The 15252-nt window shown below is 43.4% G+C and overlaps 1 protein-coding gene across 4 annotated transcripts in view; it reads left to right on the plus strand.

Annotated features, from left to right (window-relative positions):
* usp24 (ubiquitin specific peptidase 24) overlaps window positions 1-15252 on the plus strand; it is a 34547-nt gene that overhangs the window by 10373 nt on the left and 8922 nt on the right. Inside the window, exons 15-52 of one of the 4 annotated variants that reach the window (XM_069699168.1) lie at window positions 43-204; window positions 2470-2577; window positions 2664-2813; window positions 3126-3257; window positions 4182-4293; window positions 4399-4475; window positions 4589-4729; window positions 4956-5009; window positions 5096-5229; window positions 5380-5446; window positions 5595-5705; window positions 5808-5906; window positions 6100-6273; window positions 6357-6442; window positions 6770-6878; window positions 7109-7264; window positions 7375-7472; window positions 7662-7757; window positions 7846-8068; window positions 8151-8313; window positions 8501-8662; window positions 8772-8842; window positions 8936-9096; window positions 9183-9244; window positions 9362-9553; window positions 9662-9776; window positions 9975-10122; window positions 10210-10329; window positions 10446-10571; window positions 11428-11526; window positions 11614-11696; window positions 11790-11931; window positions 12026-12145; window positions 12248-12462; window positions 13810-13934; window positions 14020-14161; window positions 14487-14637; window positions 14775-14870. In XM_069699168.1, the coding sequence (XP_069555269.1) occupies window positions 43-204; window positions 2470-2577; window positions 2664-2813; window positions 3126-3257; window positions 4182-4293; window positions 4399-4475; window positions 4589-4729; window positions 4956-5009; window positions 5096-5229; window positions 5380-5446; window positions 5595-5705; window positions 5808-5906; window positions 6100-6273; window positions 6357-6442; window positions 6770-6878; window positions 7109-7264; window positions 7375-7472; window positions 7662-7757; window positions 7846-8068; window positions 8151-8313; window positions 8501-8662; window positions 8772-8842; window positions 8936-9096; window positions 9183-9244; window positions 9362-9553; window positions 9662-9776; window positions 9975-10122; window positions 10210-10329; window positions 10446-10571; window positions 11428-11526; window positions 11614-11696; window positions 11790-11931; window positions 12026-12145; window positions 12248-12462; window positions 13810-13934; window positions 14020-14161; window positions 14487-14637; window positions 14775-14870 (4782 nt within the window). The remainder of the gene's footprint in view (window positions 1-42; window positions 205-2469; window positions 2578-2663; window positions 2814-3125; window positions 3258-4181; window positions 4294-4398; window positions 4476-4588; window positions 4730-4955; window positions 5010-5095; window positions 5230-5379; window positions 5447-5594; window positions 5706-5807; window positions 5907-6099; window positions 6274-6356; window positions 6443-6769; window positions 6879-7108; window positions 7265-7374; window positions 7473-7661; window positions 7758-7845; window positions 8069-8150; window positions 8314-8500; window positions 8663-8771; window positions 8843-8935; window positions 9097-9182; window positions 9245-9361; window positions 9554-9661; window positions 9777-9974; window positions 10123-10209; window positions 10330-10445; window positions 10572-11427; window positions 11527-11613; window positions 11697-11789; window positions 11932-12025; window positions 12146-12247; window positions 12463-13809; window positions 13935-14019; window positions 14162-14486; window positions 14638-14774; window positions 14871-15252) is intronic. The other 3 variants (XM_069699169.1, XM_069699171.1, XM_069699172.1) reach the window with 3 other exon arrangements.

Consider the following 15252-nt stretch of genomic DNA (forward strand, 5'->3'; position numbering starts at 1 on the left):
GCCTTGAGTCTGAAGCATCCTGTGTGTTTTGTGTGTGTTTAGGTGCTGGAGGTGCTGTGGGAGCTGGCTCACCTCCCCACCCTGCCGACCAGTCTGGTTCAGCAGGCGTTGGAGGAGCACCTGGGGATTCTGAGTGACGCCTACGCTGTCAAGGAGACGGTGAAACGCAGTTACATCATTAAATGTATTGAGGACATAAAGAAGGTGAGGCAGACATACCACAGTATTGTGTCTTTACATGTCCTATTAATTGTGGTTTTGTTTTTTCACTGGGCCAGTGCTCTAAAAGTAGATGTACTTATTGTCTATATTCTGTAGACACATTGGTATACAGGGAGTGTTTATTATGCAGCTCAACAGTTTGAGGGAAACACTGCATTGGGCCTCTACATTGTTCTACCTGTTCTGGCAGTTTTGTTCTAAAGTTAGCATGTCCTTGTTAGTGCTGCATATTACTCTACACCCTGAGTTGCTTTAACTCTGACAGCAACAGTGGGTTATAAAGTTGGTGACTTTTCAAATAATAATCAAGCGATCTATCAGGAGTTAATTATTATTTATTTCAAAGCTTGAGTCAGTTGAACCTTTTTTTTCCTAATCAAGATGCATGCAAAGTCATTTAAAATCTTATCTTTAGGTTTACGCAAAAATAGGATTTTGACAAATCCAAGTAACCACACATATTATGAATAAACTTTTAAAGGAGGTGTGTGTGTGTGATTTAGTGGCATCTAATGGTGAGGTTGCAGATCGTAACAAACAGCACCCAAAAATCCGACACACTCGTCCTTTAATGGATAATGTTCACTTGTATCGATTGAAGTTATTATCAAATAGTTGATGCACCTACATTCAGCACTGATAAGGACTATATTAACAGTTAATAAAAGGTATATAACACACTGCACTGTCGTAGCACAGAGTTTAAAAGGTAATATTTATGTGTTTGTCTGCAACTATATATCCTTCTGTAGACATGCACAAATGGAGTCTGTTGTACGAACAGATAAGAGATCTACTAGTATAGTAAAACTCAACTAATCACATAGAATCCATTAAGAATTGTCAGCAATGCTCACAGGAGAATTGCTGACAAATACTGCACATTAATAATCACTTAACAATATATTGTGTCATAACAACTACATTATAGTGCATTATTAAGGATTTATTAAATGATTAGGGTGAACTAAAGTCTTGATTCATTTATGGCTACTGAAATGATCATAGGTAAAAATATATGAAATCCCATGTAAGGAAATAATAACATGAATTTTATATCTGCATACAAGAAAACAAAGACTGGTAAACTATGTTTTAAATGTGTAGATTGACAACTTTAAAAGAAAGTAAAGTCTTTAAAATGTCATAGGTCTGTCATGGACAGAATTAATGCTTCATCAAGCCTTTCTAAATGGGTTTGTTGTATGTCAGTCATCCATGTGTGGGTGTGCCAGTATCAGTGAGCTGGCATCGTGCATGCTGGCTCTACACATGACCAACTGGTACACCTGAATACAACCGAGCTGTGTTTTTAGTTCATCTGTGCTTTTACTGCTTTGACATGGAACAGTATTCAGTGTATGAAGTGACAAATGGCTGTTTGATTGTGTGGGCCACAAACACGCAAGAAAATATCCGCACGTGCCTGAAAAATCTCTCTTGTTATTGGGTGTACACACAAACGAGTATGAATGTCCCACCTCAAATGAAATGTATGTCTCTAAACTCATGCTCAGGAGGACAGTAAAGGCAACGACACTCAAAGTCCATTTCTTATTGGCACATGGGGCAAGAAGAAATCTAACTCTTTGGCCAAAGTAAGAGGAGAATCTGATATGATTTTATATTTCCACTGACCGATGTGTGTCCGACGTCGCTGCTTCACGCCTGCCATCCAATCATGGACGAGGGTCTGAGCACAAAGGGGGTTTCATCGGTCACAGGTTGATAATTTCACACACGACTGAAACACAAGGTCGTTTAACCAGGTGTTTGTTAATCTTCTGCTTGCCTCACTAAGAGGGCTTTGGCACTTACTAATGATTACACAGTGGTGTTGATCTCGTCCTGGGTGAAAGCTGGCTTGGATTAAATGAGTGATTCAGGTGCTGGATGAGTGGTCAGCTTTGGTGGAAGTACTAGCACTTTTACTCCAGCTAATCAGAACCATGGATACCCAAAAGAGGCACATGTTTGATGTTGAACTTGGACTTTAAAAACAACAAATTTAAACTTGAGTGCTTCACATCCCTGGCTCTGATTTTTTTTTCTGTCTTTCCTAAAATCCCTTCCCACAAATATAGTGAGTCTGTGATGACAGAAAATAAAAAGTGATTTTTAAAGACCATCACAGGCCTCTATTTTTGTAGCACGTGTTTGTGTGCTCAATGTCATACAGCAAATATAATTATCTGATATATATATGTGTGTGTGTGTGTGTATGTGTGTGTGTGTGTGTGTCAATAGGCTTCTCAGCAGAGCAATCCTCAGTCAGTCTGGGTCGTTCCTGCTCTCCGTCAGCTGCACGAGATCACCCGCTCTTTCATCAAGCAGACCTATCAGAAACAAGACAAGGTACCACACACACTCACACACACACTATCTGACAGTCTGCTGTACATACAGTGCTGTCATGGTAATCTCTCCCTGCCTCCCCACAGAGCATCATCCAGGACTTGAAGAAGAACTTTGAGATTGTCAAACTGATCACGGGATCCCTCGTGTGCTGCCATCGGCTCGCCGTGACGGCTGCGGGTAATAACGGCCTCTCTGGCTCAACCCTGGTGGATGGACGGTACACCTATCAGGAGGTTTGTCTTTGTCAGATTTTCTCTCATAATCTTTTTGTCTTCATTTAATTTCAGGACTATATCTGTTTAATTTAAAACAAAAATTCCCATTATATTGTATTGTATTATTCTGCTTCGAAGGAGCTCTATTACAACTCCTAAAACTGATTGATTCATAATTAGACAGTGATATGAGTAATATTTAGTTTTACCTGAGCTGGTAGCAGATTTGCACTGGAAGTAATCAGACTTGAAGAGATGAGTGTTCCCTGTTGACAGTGCTTGTTTTTGAAGGTAAAGATGACACATGTCTCTCTCTCCATCCCTGTTCAGTATCTGGACTGCCACCTGCGCTTCCTGGCCTTCTTCCTCCAGGAGGCCAGCCTGTACCTGGTGTGGAACCGAGCCAAGGAGCTCTGGGAGTGCCTCGTGTCGGGGCCAGATGTTTGTGAACTGGACCGTGAGGTAGGAAAACGGTTAATGCAAATGGAACCGTGTCCTTTTCCCGTTTGTCATTTGCAAGCGCCTTTCTCTGGATGACCGCTCCGGAGGAACGCAGGCAGGAGCGCAGCAAACAGTAGCCATTCAGCCTCAGTCGGCTCTGTCTTTTAAAGCAGTGTTTAAAGCAGATACAAAAACAGACAGTAAAACAAGTGAAAAAGCATGTTATGCAGGGTTTTTATGATGAGATCTTAGAAATAATCAATTCAAAATTTTGTGTCGTCTTGTGAATTAAATTCAATTAAGTAGTGTGTTGATAAGGAAGAGTGTGAGATATTTTGGGACGACCTGATGGCCAAGTGGGTCAAAATGCTCTCATCAGCTGAGTCCCCGGCTCAACTCCCTGCACCTTAAGCAGATCAATCATCCAGTTCAATTTAATGTTTCTGAGTGCAAAGTCCCAATAGCATGGTCCCAATACACTTGACAAGCACAAAAAAGAACAAAAAAACACATTCAAATACCAATGTCAAGGAAAATGTACAGCAGAAAAGTGCAAACAAACACAAAAAAAGAAAGGTCCAAGGTCCTTTCAGCATTCAGGCCTCTAATGTAAGCTTTGTAAAAAAAGATGTTTTAAGTGCGTCTGCCTCCCAAACCCAGGCTGGGAGCTGGTTCCACAGGAGAGGAGCCTGATAACTAAAGGCTCTGCCTCCCATGCTAATCCTGGAAGCTCAGGGAAACATAAGCAACTATGCACTCTGAAAGTGTAGGGTTCGGTTCGGGTGATACAAACTTTGACGAGAGCAAAATTGGTGATTTTAATGTTAACAAAACTGTATGCCTGCAACAGCAGCTCTTTATTAACCAAATAATAGAAAATGCCCAACTTCTGCATCCAAAATGTAGTTAAATTAAGCTTAACCCAGCGTGTTTCCATGTGTGCAGTTGTGTTTTGAGTGGTTCACCAAAGGACAGCATGACCTCGAGAGTGATGTTCAGCAGCAGCTCTTCAAGGAGAAGATCTTAAAACTGGAGCCCTATGAGATCACCATGAATGGTGAGCTCCTCCACCAAGAGATGAACTACTGACGCGCAGCATTTCAGACATAGTTCATGAAAATGTATTTGATCCAGCAGTTAATATGTTTTATGTGTGTCGCAGGTTTCAACCTGTTCAAGACGTTCTTTGAGAATGTGAATCTGTGTGACCATCGTCTGAAACGCCAGGGAACTCAGCTGGTCAGTCCTCTCTCCCTCTCTGTGCATTTTATTGTTTACAACCTGTGCACACAGTTAATCACTGAAAATATCTTCTTGAAAGTTAGATTTAATGTCCTACGGTCTGATTTCAGTGTGTGGAGCGCCTTGACCTGGCAGGTATGGATTTTATCTGGCGCATCGCCATGGAAACCCCTGATGAAGAGATAGCCAATGAAGCAATCCAGCTCATTATCACATACAGCTACACCAACCTCAATCCCAAGATGAAGAAGGTCAGTGTACATGTGGGCACATACTACTATGAATATCAATGTCACTGCTTGTTTGATTCAGAGTCATTTTGTTATGAATGTGTACTGTACACTGTGTTAAGTAGGTTAGAGAACAAGAAAGAAGAATACGTGTATATAACTGGTATTCAGGTTTTAAGGTATTTACTTGAATCTCTGTGTTGTGGCTCCTTTTTGAAATCACATGCAGTATTAACTCTATCTACAGGATTCTGTGTCTTTGCACAAGAAGTTCATTGCTGATTGCTACAAACGATTAGAGGTAAGCTGTCGACTGCGTCACGAATCTGATTCAGCCATTTCACACAAATCAACAACCTGCAGCACATTTCTGTTTCCTTTTCTCAGGCAGCCAGTTCGGCCCTAGGTGGGCCCACTTTGACACACGCTGTTACTAGGGCAACCAAGATGCTCACGGCCACTGCCATGCCGACTGTGGCCACATCTGTACAATCACCATCCAGGTACAGAGGGGGGTTTGGGTAAGAACATCGTTACTAAACCTATTAAAACATATTTGTGTTCAAGTAATTGTGTACCTCACTACTACCACTAACAACACTAAACACATGATTTTGAGTGTAAATTAATTTTAGTGTTGTTCAAACGCTTCTGTGTATGTTGATGTCCAGATCCACTAAGCTGGTGATAATTGAAAGACTGCTGCTATTGGCTGAACGCTACGTCATCACTATAGAGGTAGGGTATTGTTGTCCATTTATATGAGATTAAAGGACTCGGACAGTCATGGAAAATAACTGCTCCATAATTTTTGTAGTTTATTGTCAGTCAGTTATTTTAAAGAAAAGAAAAGTGTAACGTCATATTTTTGTGTGTATCTGTGCAGGATATGTACTCGGTTCCTCGCACTATTCTACCTCACGGGGCCTCATTCAACGGACACCCTGTTACTCTTCACATCACCTACGAGTCAACCAAAGACACTTTCACCTTAGAGGTTTGTACGACTTTTCGTAAGTGCCTCGTGTAGAGTTCATGTCCTTAGAGGAAATAGCTCCTCTGACTGTGTGTGTGTGTCTCTGTCTCCGTGTCTCTGCAGACCCACAGTAATGAGACGATAGGAAGCATCCGGTGGAAGATAGCCGAGCACTTGAGCTGTCCAGTGGATAATGTCCAGATCTTTGCTAATGATAGTGTGGTAAGTGTTAATCACTCTGTGTTCTTTGTTGTACTTCATTTCCAATCATTTTTGTCCCCCGAGTACTTACTCGTGGGCCGGGTGCCGCCACCTCTTTGTTGGCCTACTTCATCTGTTGTGTGGTCTTGCACAGTCTCAGTTTTGTTTTTTCCTTCTCGCTCCGTCCCTTCGCTGACCTTCCACCATTTGCTAGCTGACCATGAATCGGGACCAGAAGCTGCTGTCCCAGCTCGGCTTCAATGATGAGCAGAGCCTGACTGTGAAGAGCTCTGGCACCGGCACTCCCTCTGGCAGCTCCGAGTCGTCAGCCTCCGCCTCCAGTAGCTCCAGCTCTGCCGTCTTCAACTCCGCCTACGCCTTGGAGCAGGTAACATCTCAGACATGAAGTGAGAGACTGTGGACACACTGAGGCTGACACTTCTTCTGATGAGCATGTTTTTCTGTCTCCAGGAGAAGTCCCTGCCTGGAGTGGTGATGGCTTTGGTGTGTAATGTGTTTGAGATGCTTTACCAGCTGGCTAACCTTGATGAGTGCAGGTGAGATGGTGTTTGTTATCTTACAATCACCTTGTTGACAATAAGAATAAAATATATTGTATAGTTGGTCCATTGGGAAATTATATCATCAGGGATGTCATTGTGATGCCATCTGTCTGTATATAAAAACAACACAATGTCAAAGTGTAGACTTTCACTTTGTTGCGAGAATTGGGCATGTTTATCTCGGAAAAGTTGTTTTACATAAATATTAAAATCATTAATATTTCACAATTAATCTATTTATCACCATCTTTTATAAGTGCAATGTAACACGGTGGCATTGGCCTCTTTTTTCATGTTTTAACTTATTTTTTGAATCTCCAGGATCACGCTCCGTGTGAGGAAGCTGCTGCTGCTGATTCCAACAGATCCTGAAGTGCAGGATGCTCTCGACAACTTTGTTCCCAAAGAATCCAGCGTCTGGAGCCACCAGGTACCTCAAACTGTCTTTTTAAGGCTCTAACATCAAGCAGATATTGCAGAATGGTGAACTCTCTATTTCTGCTTCTATGTTCTTATGTGCAGCCCCCGGTTTAAATATAACCTTATAAATTCATCTTCAGGTTTACGATAAGGCTATAGGAGTTTCCCTCATTCTCTTGTTCATTCATTCTCACCTTAACCTTTCTCTGCCTCAGTTATTTTCTAATTCTCATTCTACAGAAGACGCTGTTCACCCTCGGCCCAGGATCAGGCTCTCGTTCTCCATCTATGTCCTCCAAGCAGCAGCATCAGCCCAGCGCTGCATCCATCTTAGAGTCCCTTTTCAGGTCTTCTGCCCCCGGCATGTCTACATTCAGAGTGCTGTACAACCTCGAGGTACACATGCACACACAAACATAAATTTCCCATATTTCACACAGATTTTCAAACCCTAAGGTCGATGAGCAGCCTGACACCTGTTTCCATGCCTCCTCTTTGTGTGTTAGGTGTTGAGTTCAAAGCTCATGCCCACATCTGATGATGAGATGGCCAAAACCAGCAGCAAGTCCTTCTGTGAGAACTTCCTGAAAGCAGGAGGCCTGAGGTAACAGCCAGCTGTTAACAGAAAAGATTTGTCACCATCCTCCGTTTGCTTTGATCCACTGTGGGAAGTGTCAGCAGACTTGTGAAGCTACATTAGATACTCGGACACATATGCTTCAGTTCAAAATGCCTCGCAGCTTCTTTTTGTTTTCAGTCTTGATAATGGTGTTTGTCTGTGATGCCTCTGTAGTCTGGTGGTGAATGTCATGCAGAGAGATTCCATCCCATCAGAAGTGGACTACGAGACCAGACAAGGGGTCTACTCAATCTGTCTTCAGTTGGCCAGGTGCAAGACATTTCTCAAACACACACAGGGGTGCATATTCTGTCATAAACAAAGCCAGACTTTCATACTCAACTGTCTGTCTTTTCAGGTTCCTGCTGGTTGGTCAGAGCATGCCCGCAGCGCTGGATGATGATGTCATCAGGGATGGCGAGGCACTGTCGTCCCGTCCGTTCCGTAACGCCGGACGGGCCGGGCGACAGCTGTCCCTCTGCGGGACTCCGGAGAAGTCCTCCTACAGACAGATGTCTCTGTCTGAGCGCTCCTCTATAAGAGTGGAGGAGATCATACCTGCTGCTCGTGTCGCCATTCAGGTACCGAGGACAAACACTCTCCCGATCGAACTGTTTCCTGTAAGAATATTTCCAAGTGCTACATTTGCTGTCTCTTTTCTAGACCATGGAGGTGGGTGACTTCACCTCCACCGTGGCCTGTTTCATGCGTCTGACCTGGGCGGCCGCGGCAGGCCGATTGGATCTTGTTGGCAGCTCGCAGCCAATCAGAGAGAACCACAGTTCACTTCTGCCACAGGGAGTCCGCACCAGAGTCAGCAGTACTGGTAAGAAAACACATCCTGAACTCTTTTCTTTGTCTGTGTGCTGCTTCTTTTCTTTCTCCACAACTTTTAATATTCTCTACATGTTAGGTGTGGTAATCATCCTGTGCAGCTTCATTCCTGATGTGTGACCATCGCCTGCTTAAAACAAAACCTACAGAAATGAAACGAAGGTTCTGTGTGTTTACAGGAAGTAACTGCAGCTCCAGCAGCGAGGGCGAGTCCACGCCAACAGCGTTGCATGCAGGAATATGTGTCAGACAGCAGAGCGTCTCCATCAAAGATGCCATCATCGCGCGCGAGGCTTTGTCGCTGCTGGTCACCTGTCTGCAGTTACGCTGTCAGCAGCTGTGTAAGACTCACACAGGAGCACAGACACACATTGCCATCAGTGATTCATGCAGTGGCTTAATACTGCAGCCCAACAGATATTAAATCCTGTTCTTGGTTTCTCTCTACAGGCTCTTTTTACAACCTTCCCTCCGTCAGTGATTTCATTATTGATGTTCTGCTGGGTTCTCCCAGCGGAGAGGTAAACAACACTCCCAACAGACTGCACAAAAGAAACACATCGCTGACGCTGCAGTGTGTTCACTTATCTTTTCTCTGTTTCCTCGTTTGTTAGATCCGCCGTGTGGCGTGTGATCAGCTGTACACTTTGAGCCAGTCTGACACTTCCGCCTTCCCTGAAGTCCAGAAACCAAACTTGTTCCTCCTGTCAGTCGTTCTCACTGCTCAGCTGCCGTTGTGGAGTCCCACATCTGTCATGAGAGGAGTCAACCAGAGGTAAATCAGCAAGAGACAAAAGCCTTTAAAAAAAAACCTCCTGAAACTTCTGCAGACAGCTCATAGATGTTGCGCATCTTTCTCAGGTTGCTGTCTCAGTGCACCGAGTACTTTGACCTAAGATGTCAGCTTCTGGATGACCTAACAAGTAAGTCACTTCTATCATTTACATCTGGATATGAAGTATTGATCCAGATGTAAAAACAGTTGTTATGCTTCTCATTGCTTTCTTTTTCTCTGTTGTATTCTCCGCTTCACCTGCTAGCGTCAGAGATGGAGGTGGTAAAAGTGAGCGCAGCCACAATGCTGGAGGATGAGATCTCTTGGCTCGACAACTTTGAGCCCAGCTGGAGCTCCGAGATGGAGACCAGCGAGGCGGACAACATCCTCCTGGCAGGGCACCTCAGACTCATTAAGACCTTGCTCTCACTGTGCGGCAATGAGAAAGAACATCTTGGTGAGCGCACACAAGTATCCGTGCATACATATCTTCACCCATTAAACACATTTAGGAGATTTATAAAAGAGTTAAGTGTAATGTGGCGATGTGTAACTCCTTCCTCAGGTCCATCTCTCATCCAGCAGTTGTTGGATGACTTCTTGTTTCGAGCCTCGCGCATCATCATCAACAGTTCCAACCCGACACCTTCACCGGCACCCAGCCACGACTTCCACCCAAAGTATGAATGTGTTTCCTGTTTATTTTTTACATTTAATTTCTCTCAAGTGAGCTGATTTTTCCCTAAAATTTTTGTAGATCATTTTAAGTATGTTTTTGACATTTCTTGTGAAAGCCTTTTGTGTTTAGAGTCGTGGACAAAGCACCATCTGTTTGTAGTTCATATTGACAGTAGTACTTAATCCCCTGCATATCTGAGCAGGTGCAGCACAGCCAGCAGCAGACTGGCAGCCTACGAGGTGCTGGTGATGCTGGGAGACAGCTCTCTCTCAAACCTACAGCTCATCATCAAAGAGTTACTGTCCATGCACCACCAGTCCGATCCTTCCCTCTGCAAGGAGTTCGATGTAAGACACTGACACAGGGTTTTTTTTTGTCACTTGTAGTTTGAATAATAGTTTTGGCTGCGATGTAACTGTCCGTCTCCCCGACAGTATCTACCCCCAGTAGAGAGCCGGTCAGTCTCTGGGTTTGTTGGGTTGAAGAACGGTGGAGCCACATGTTACATGAACGCTGTGTTCCAGCAGCTCTACATGCAGCCGGGCCTTCCAGAGGTACGCACGGTTTCCTATGTGCTGTCTACCAGAGGGAATCTGGCCTTTGAATGCGGACCCTGTTTCAAATGTGTGAAACCAGTGTCACTGAAGACATTATCTGTGTTTGCTTTAAGGCTTTTCTCTCCATCGAGGACGACACAGACCAGCCAGAGGAGAGTGTCTTCTATCAGGTCCAGTCTTTGTTTGGTCACCTGATGGAGAGCAAACTGCAGTACTACATACCCGAGAACTTCTGGAAGGTAACAGACTCATCACAGTTAAATCATCTAGAAAGAGAGGAGACCAGTGTTCTTTAATTGTAATGTACTCAAAAGGTGAGTGCACAAGCATTATTTCACAAGTCTGCAGATAAGGGATATAATTTCTATGATTTAAAAAAAAAAAAAAAAAAATCGTGATGATGGCAATATTCCAACTTGTTTGCATCATGACCATTGTGCAGCCTAAAGGTTTAACATTTGGTATAATTACTTAAACACAGCAGCAACAAACATGGCTGGCAGCAGCTCCAGTGGATAAGTTAGTTCCAAAAAGGGGAGCAACTTCAGTAATGTGGTTTGGTTACAAAAGATCAGCTGTACAACATACCATAGATATATGTTGCTTTTACTCAATATTTGAAGGCAAAATGTATGCTGACATATGAAACTATAACACTTGTTTTGTTGTAATTGTATCTTCTAGAAATTAATAATATGTTTTGCAGTATTTTGTCACATTGTCAAGAATATGACTATGACATTATTTTCGGGCCATAACGCCCATCTCTCAGGCAGATCACAGAATTTTACAACATGGAGGAGATAAAAATCATAGACCGTTCTTTGTCTGTGTGCTTATTAGGATTGCTGATCACTGATTGTATTGTTCTGTCTGTTTTCACATTATGCCTTCAAGGTCCATGAAACACATTCATAAGGTTTTTCCAGTGAAACGTTCACGCTTGTTGACATGTCTCACTGTTTTAACAATACAGTATGATCGAAGAAAGAACACATCAGATAAACATCAGTTTCCTGCTGTGAAGAATTATCTCCTGTCACAGTGTGACCGTCTGGTCTGCAGAAATATTCCTAACTTTTGTGTCTGTTGCAGATCTTCAAGATGTGGAACAAGGAGCTGTATGTAAGAGAACAGCAGGATGCCTACGAGTTCTTCACCAGCTTGGTGGACCAGCTTGATGAGCATCTCAAGGTAAACAAAAACACTATCTTCACCAGCTGAGTACTTACGTCAGTGAAGTTTGATGACGTGATTATTGATGAAACTTCTCTCCACCAGAAAATGGGTCGAGAACAGATCTTCAAAAACACGTTTCAGGGAATCTTCTCCGACCAGAAGATTTGTAAAGACTGTCCTCACCGGTGAGCCACAATTATTACTTTACAAGATTTCACTGATTTTTTTTTTTGTCCTCCCACACAATGGTTGATCTTTTGATCTTTTTTCTTCCACAGATACGAGCGTGAAGAGACTTTCATGGCGTTGAACCTCGGCGTGACTTCCTGTCAGAGTCTGGAGATCTCATTGGACCAGTTTGTCAGAGGAGAAGTGCTCGAGGGCAGCAACGCCTACTACTGTGAGAAGTGCAAGGAGAAGGTCTGTATACCGCTCCGCATGCTTTTACTCTACTGCGCTGACATCAGTTGGACTTACGGGTGTGTGTGTGTGTGTGTTGGTTTCATCTGCACAGAGGACCACAGTGAAGAGGACCTGCATCAAATCCCTGCCCAGTGTTCTCTGCATTCACCTCATGCGCTTCGGCTTCGACTGGGAAAGTGGACGCTCCATCAAATACGACGAGCAGATCAGGGTATGAAGGGTTTTAATCCCAAAATCACATCACTCTGCTTCATGGAACGTACTTCCTGTTTTTGTTACAAGTCCCAGAATGAATTATGTGTTTGGTGCACAGTTCCCCTGGGTGCTGAACATGGAACCCTACACCGTCTCTGGGATGGCTCGTCAGGACTGCAGCGGGGAGGGAGGTGAGGGGAGAGGCGATGGGACCTCAGGAGGGTCACCCAGGAAGAAAGTCACGATTTCTGAGAACTATGAGCTGGTGGGAGTCGTCGTCCACAGTGGTCAGGCGCACGCCGGGCACTACTACTCCTTCATTAAAGATAGACGGTAAGAGACACTGAAGTTCTTCTCTCCTTCCTACTTTAAACAATGATTTTCTCTGGAAATCAGAAACATTTACAGTTTTTGTGCTGCAAAGTTTTCCTGCTCTCGTTCCTACTTTACGTAAGAGGCACAAAACCAGCGATTAGTGGAGCACATTAATCCGTTGCTTTAGTTTTCCAGGCAGAATTTTAGAAGACCTCCTCGGGGCGCATGAATGCAGCATCAGACTTTGTGTGGGCTCCTGGTTTCGTTTGTAAGCGTCTCCAGATGTCTGGCTCTGGAAGGCAGGAATGCTCGGTGGAGAGGCGGAACGTAAAGAAACCACAGAAGCTCGTATTTGGCACTCCGCTCTCGCTCGCTCACTTGTTCCTTCTTCCCGCTTAAGATTACAACAAAGAAAGTTTGTTCTCAGGATGCTGATCTCTTTCCAGGAAATAAGACATATTCAGGCGCTGCTTCTTGGTTAGTTATCCTTTGTGTCAGGTAGAGATCTGTGTGAGTTTATTCCTCCACAAAAACCATTCATCGGACAGGCTGGATGGGTGCAGGTGGACACTATGATCTGGTGGAGAACCTGCTCCACAGTAGGTTGATCAGCTGTGCTCTATGTTATAGTCCAGTGTGATGCGCACTCATAGCTTTTCTAACTATATTGTCATATTCCACAGGTTTGTGAGGGTACAGTAGAAATCTTGTGAGCGTAAACATCCTGTTTTCTGTTATCTGCATGCTTGGAAGCTTTTTTAGTTTTTGTGTTGTTGCTATAATATCAAAGCTCACGCTTAGGGAAGTTTAATGAATAGATAGACTCAGCAAAATTATTGAATAATCACCCGTTTGCAGTCACTTTGTATAACAATCATTTGAATAGTTTCCTTTCATCTCTATAAAAAAACGCTGGAAGAATATCTCCATCCCTTTTTCCACGTTATTTTCTGCCGTTTGCGGTGTGCTTGCTGTGGTTTAATGGCACATTATTGGAGAATTAGTGGCACCTACTGTTTCTCTCAAGGCTCTATAGGCTTTACTTCACTCTATTTGAAGAGCATCTATGGGCATGCACATTGAAGATATAGTTTCAAAGCCAAACACTACAGAGCTGCTGTGGGAACAGTTTAGTTGTAAGATGAAAGATAAAAAAGGAGAACCCGCCAACTTGGAGGATGTGATTTGTCAGATTTGCAGCAAAAAGCTGGAGGGAAAGTAAAATTAACAGAAAAAGACATTTTAATTGTTCATGTGAATTATTTGTATCACAGTTAATCTTGTTTATTACAGCCCTATTCATAAATCTTTCTATTTTTCTCAAACTCCTCCTCTGCCCTCCTTCCATCTTTGTTTGTCTCATAGCGGCAGCGCTCGAGGACGTTGGTACAAGTTCAATGACAACGTGGTGGAGGAGTTTGATATGAACGATGAAACTCTGGAGTACGAGTGTTTCGGTGGAGAGTACCGTCCCAAAGTCTATGACCAGTGTAAGTAACGCACATTAACTGATGTGTGTGTGTGTATCTGTCAGTTCTCATTAGGCACACACTGACGTTACCTTGATTTCTGCAGCCAACCCGTACCCTGATGTACGGAGGAGGTACTGGAACGCCTACATGCTGTTTTATCAGAAGATCAGTGACCAGAACTCACCTGTGCTGCCTAAAAAGAGCAGAGTCAGCATCATGAGGCAGGAGGCTGAGGACCTTACACTGTGAGTCAGGTTTCCTCGTATAATATAAACACCTCATAAACACTCTCATTTTATTAATGATCATGTCTTCTGTTCCACAGACGAGCAAAATAATGGTGCAGGAGGTGATGCACTGTATCTGACTGTTCCTGTTTAATATCTTATTCAAAACCAGTTTAATACATGAGACTGAAACGTCACAGCTATCAAACGCATGTTTACATGTAATTCCTGGAGGAAAACATGTATTTATTTATGCATAAAGGTCATTTCAAGAAGAGCCTTCAGGATCAGCCCCGGTGCAGCAGCTCTTATCAAACAGCCGTGTCGTCTCTGTACTTCCCAGGTCCGCCCCGTCCTCTCCTGACGTTTCCCCACAGTCCTCTCCTCGCCCTCCAAGAGCCAACAACGACCGTCTCACCCTCCTCACCCGCCTGGTCCGCAAGGGGGAGAAGAAGGGCCTGTTTGTGGAGAAGATGCCGGCCAGCATCTATCAGGTGAGGTGGCATCGAGATGACCTATAACGCAGAAGCCAAAGTCCGTCTTTACGTCAGCTTCACATTTTGTTCTGGGAGAATCGTTTCAAACATTCAGAGTCGTCTGACGTCTGCGTTTGTGTTTGTGTTTGGTGCAGATGGTGAGAGATGAGAATCTGAAGTTCATGAGGAACAGAGACGTCTACAACAGCGACTACTTCAACTTCACCCTCTCCTTGGCCTCAGTCAATGCCGTACGTGTCCGTTCACTGTTTATACATATGAATACAATCTAGAACCACACAGTAACGCTGAGCTTCATTTAGTCACTTGTGCATCATGATATTTTACTTTTTTGTGCTGAACGTTTTTTAGGTAGATGCAAGTAGAATCCTTGATCTGACTTATTTTCTTAATTCTTGTTATGGTTCTTATTTACATTTATGAAGAATTTATACTTTTCTTCTTTTAATGCGTCACGTTATCTTAAGTCCAGCTTTGTATAGTAACTGTAATTAGAGAAATCTGTGATTTTACAATATGACTAAGATGTGTGGAATATTGTGTGATCCATTTTTCTAGAAGATCCATCATATTTTTTTAACTCACTTTTTGCCTTAGTCAAATAAACACATG

The sequence above is a fragment of the Brachyistius frenatus genome, unplaced genomic scaffold (genome assembly GCF_029030835.1).
Source record: "Brachyistius frenatus isolate BFR_SWC_R1_liver_20210118 unplaced genomic scaffold, ASM2903083v1 Contig_29, whole genome shotgun sequence".
Taxonomy (NCBI): Eukaryota; Metazoa; Chordata; class Actinopteri; family Embiotocidae; genus Brachyistius; species Brachyistius frenatus.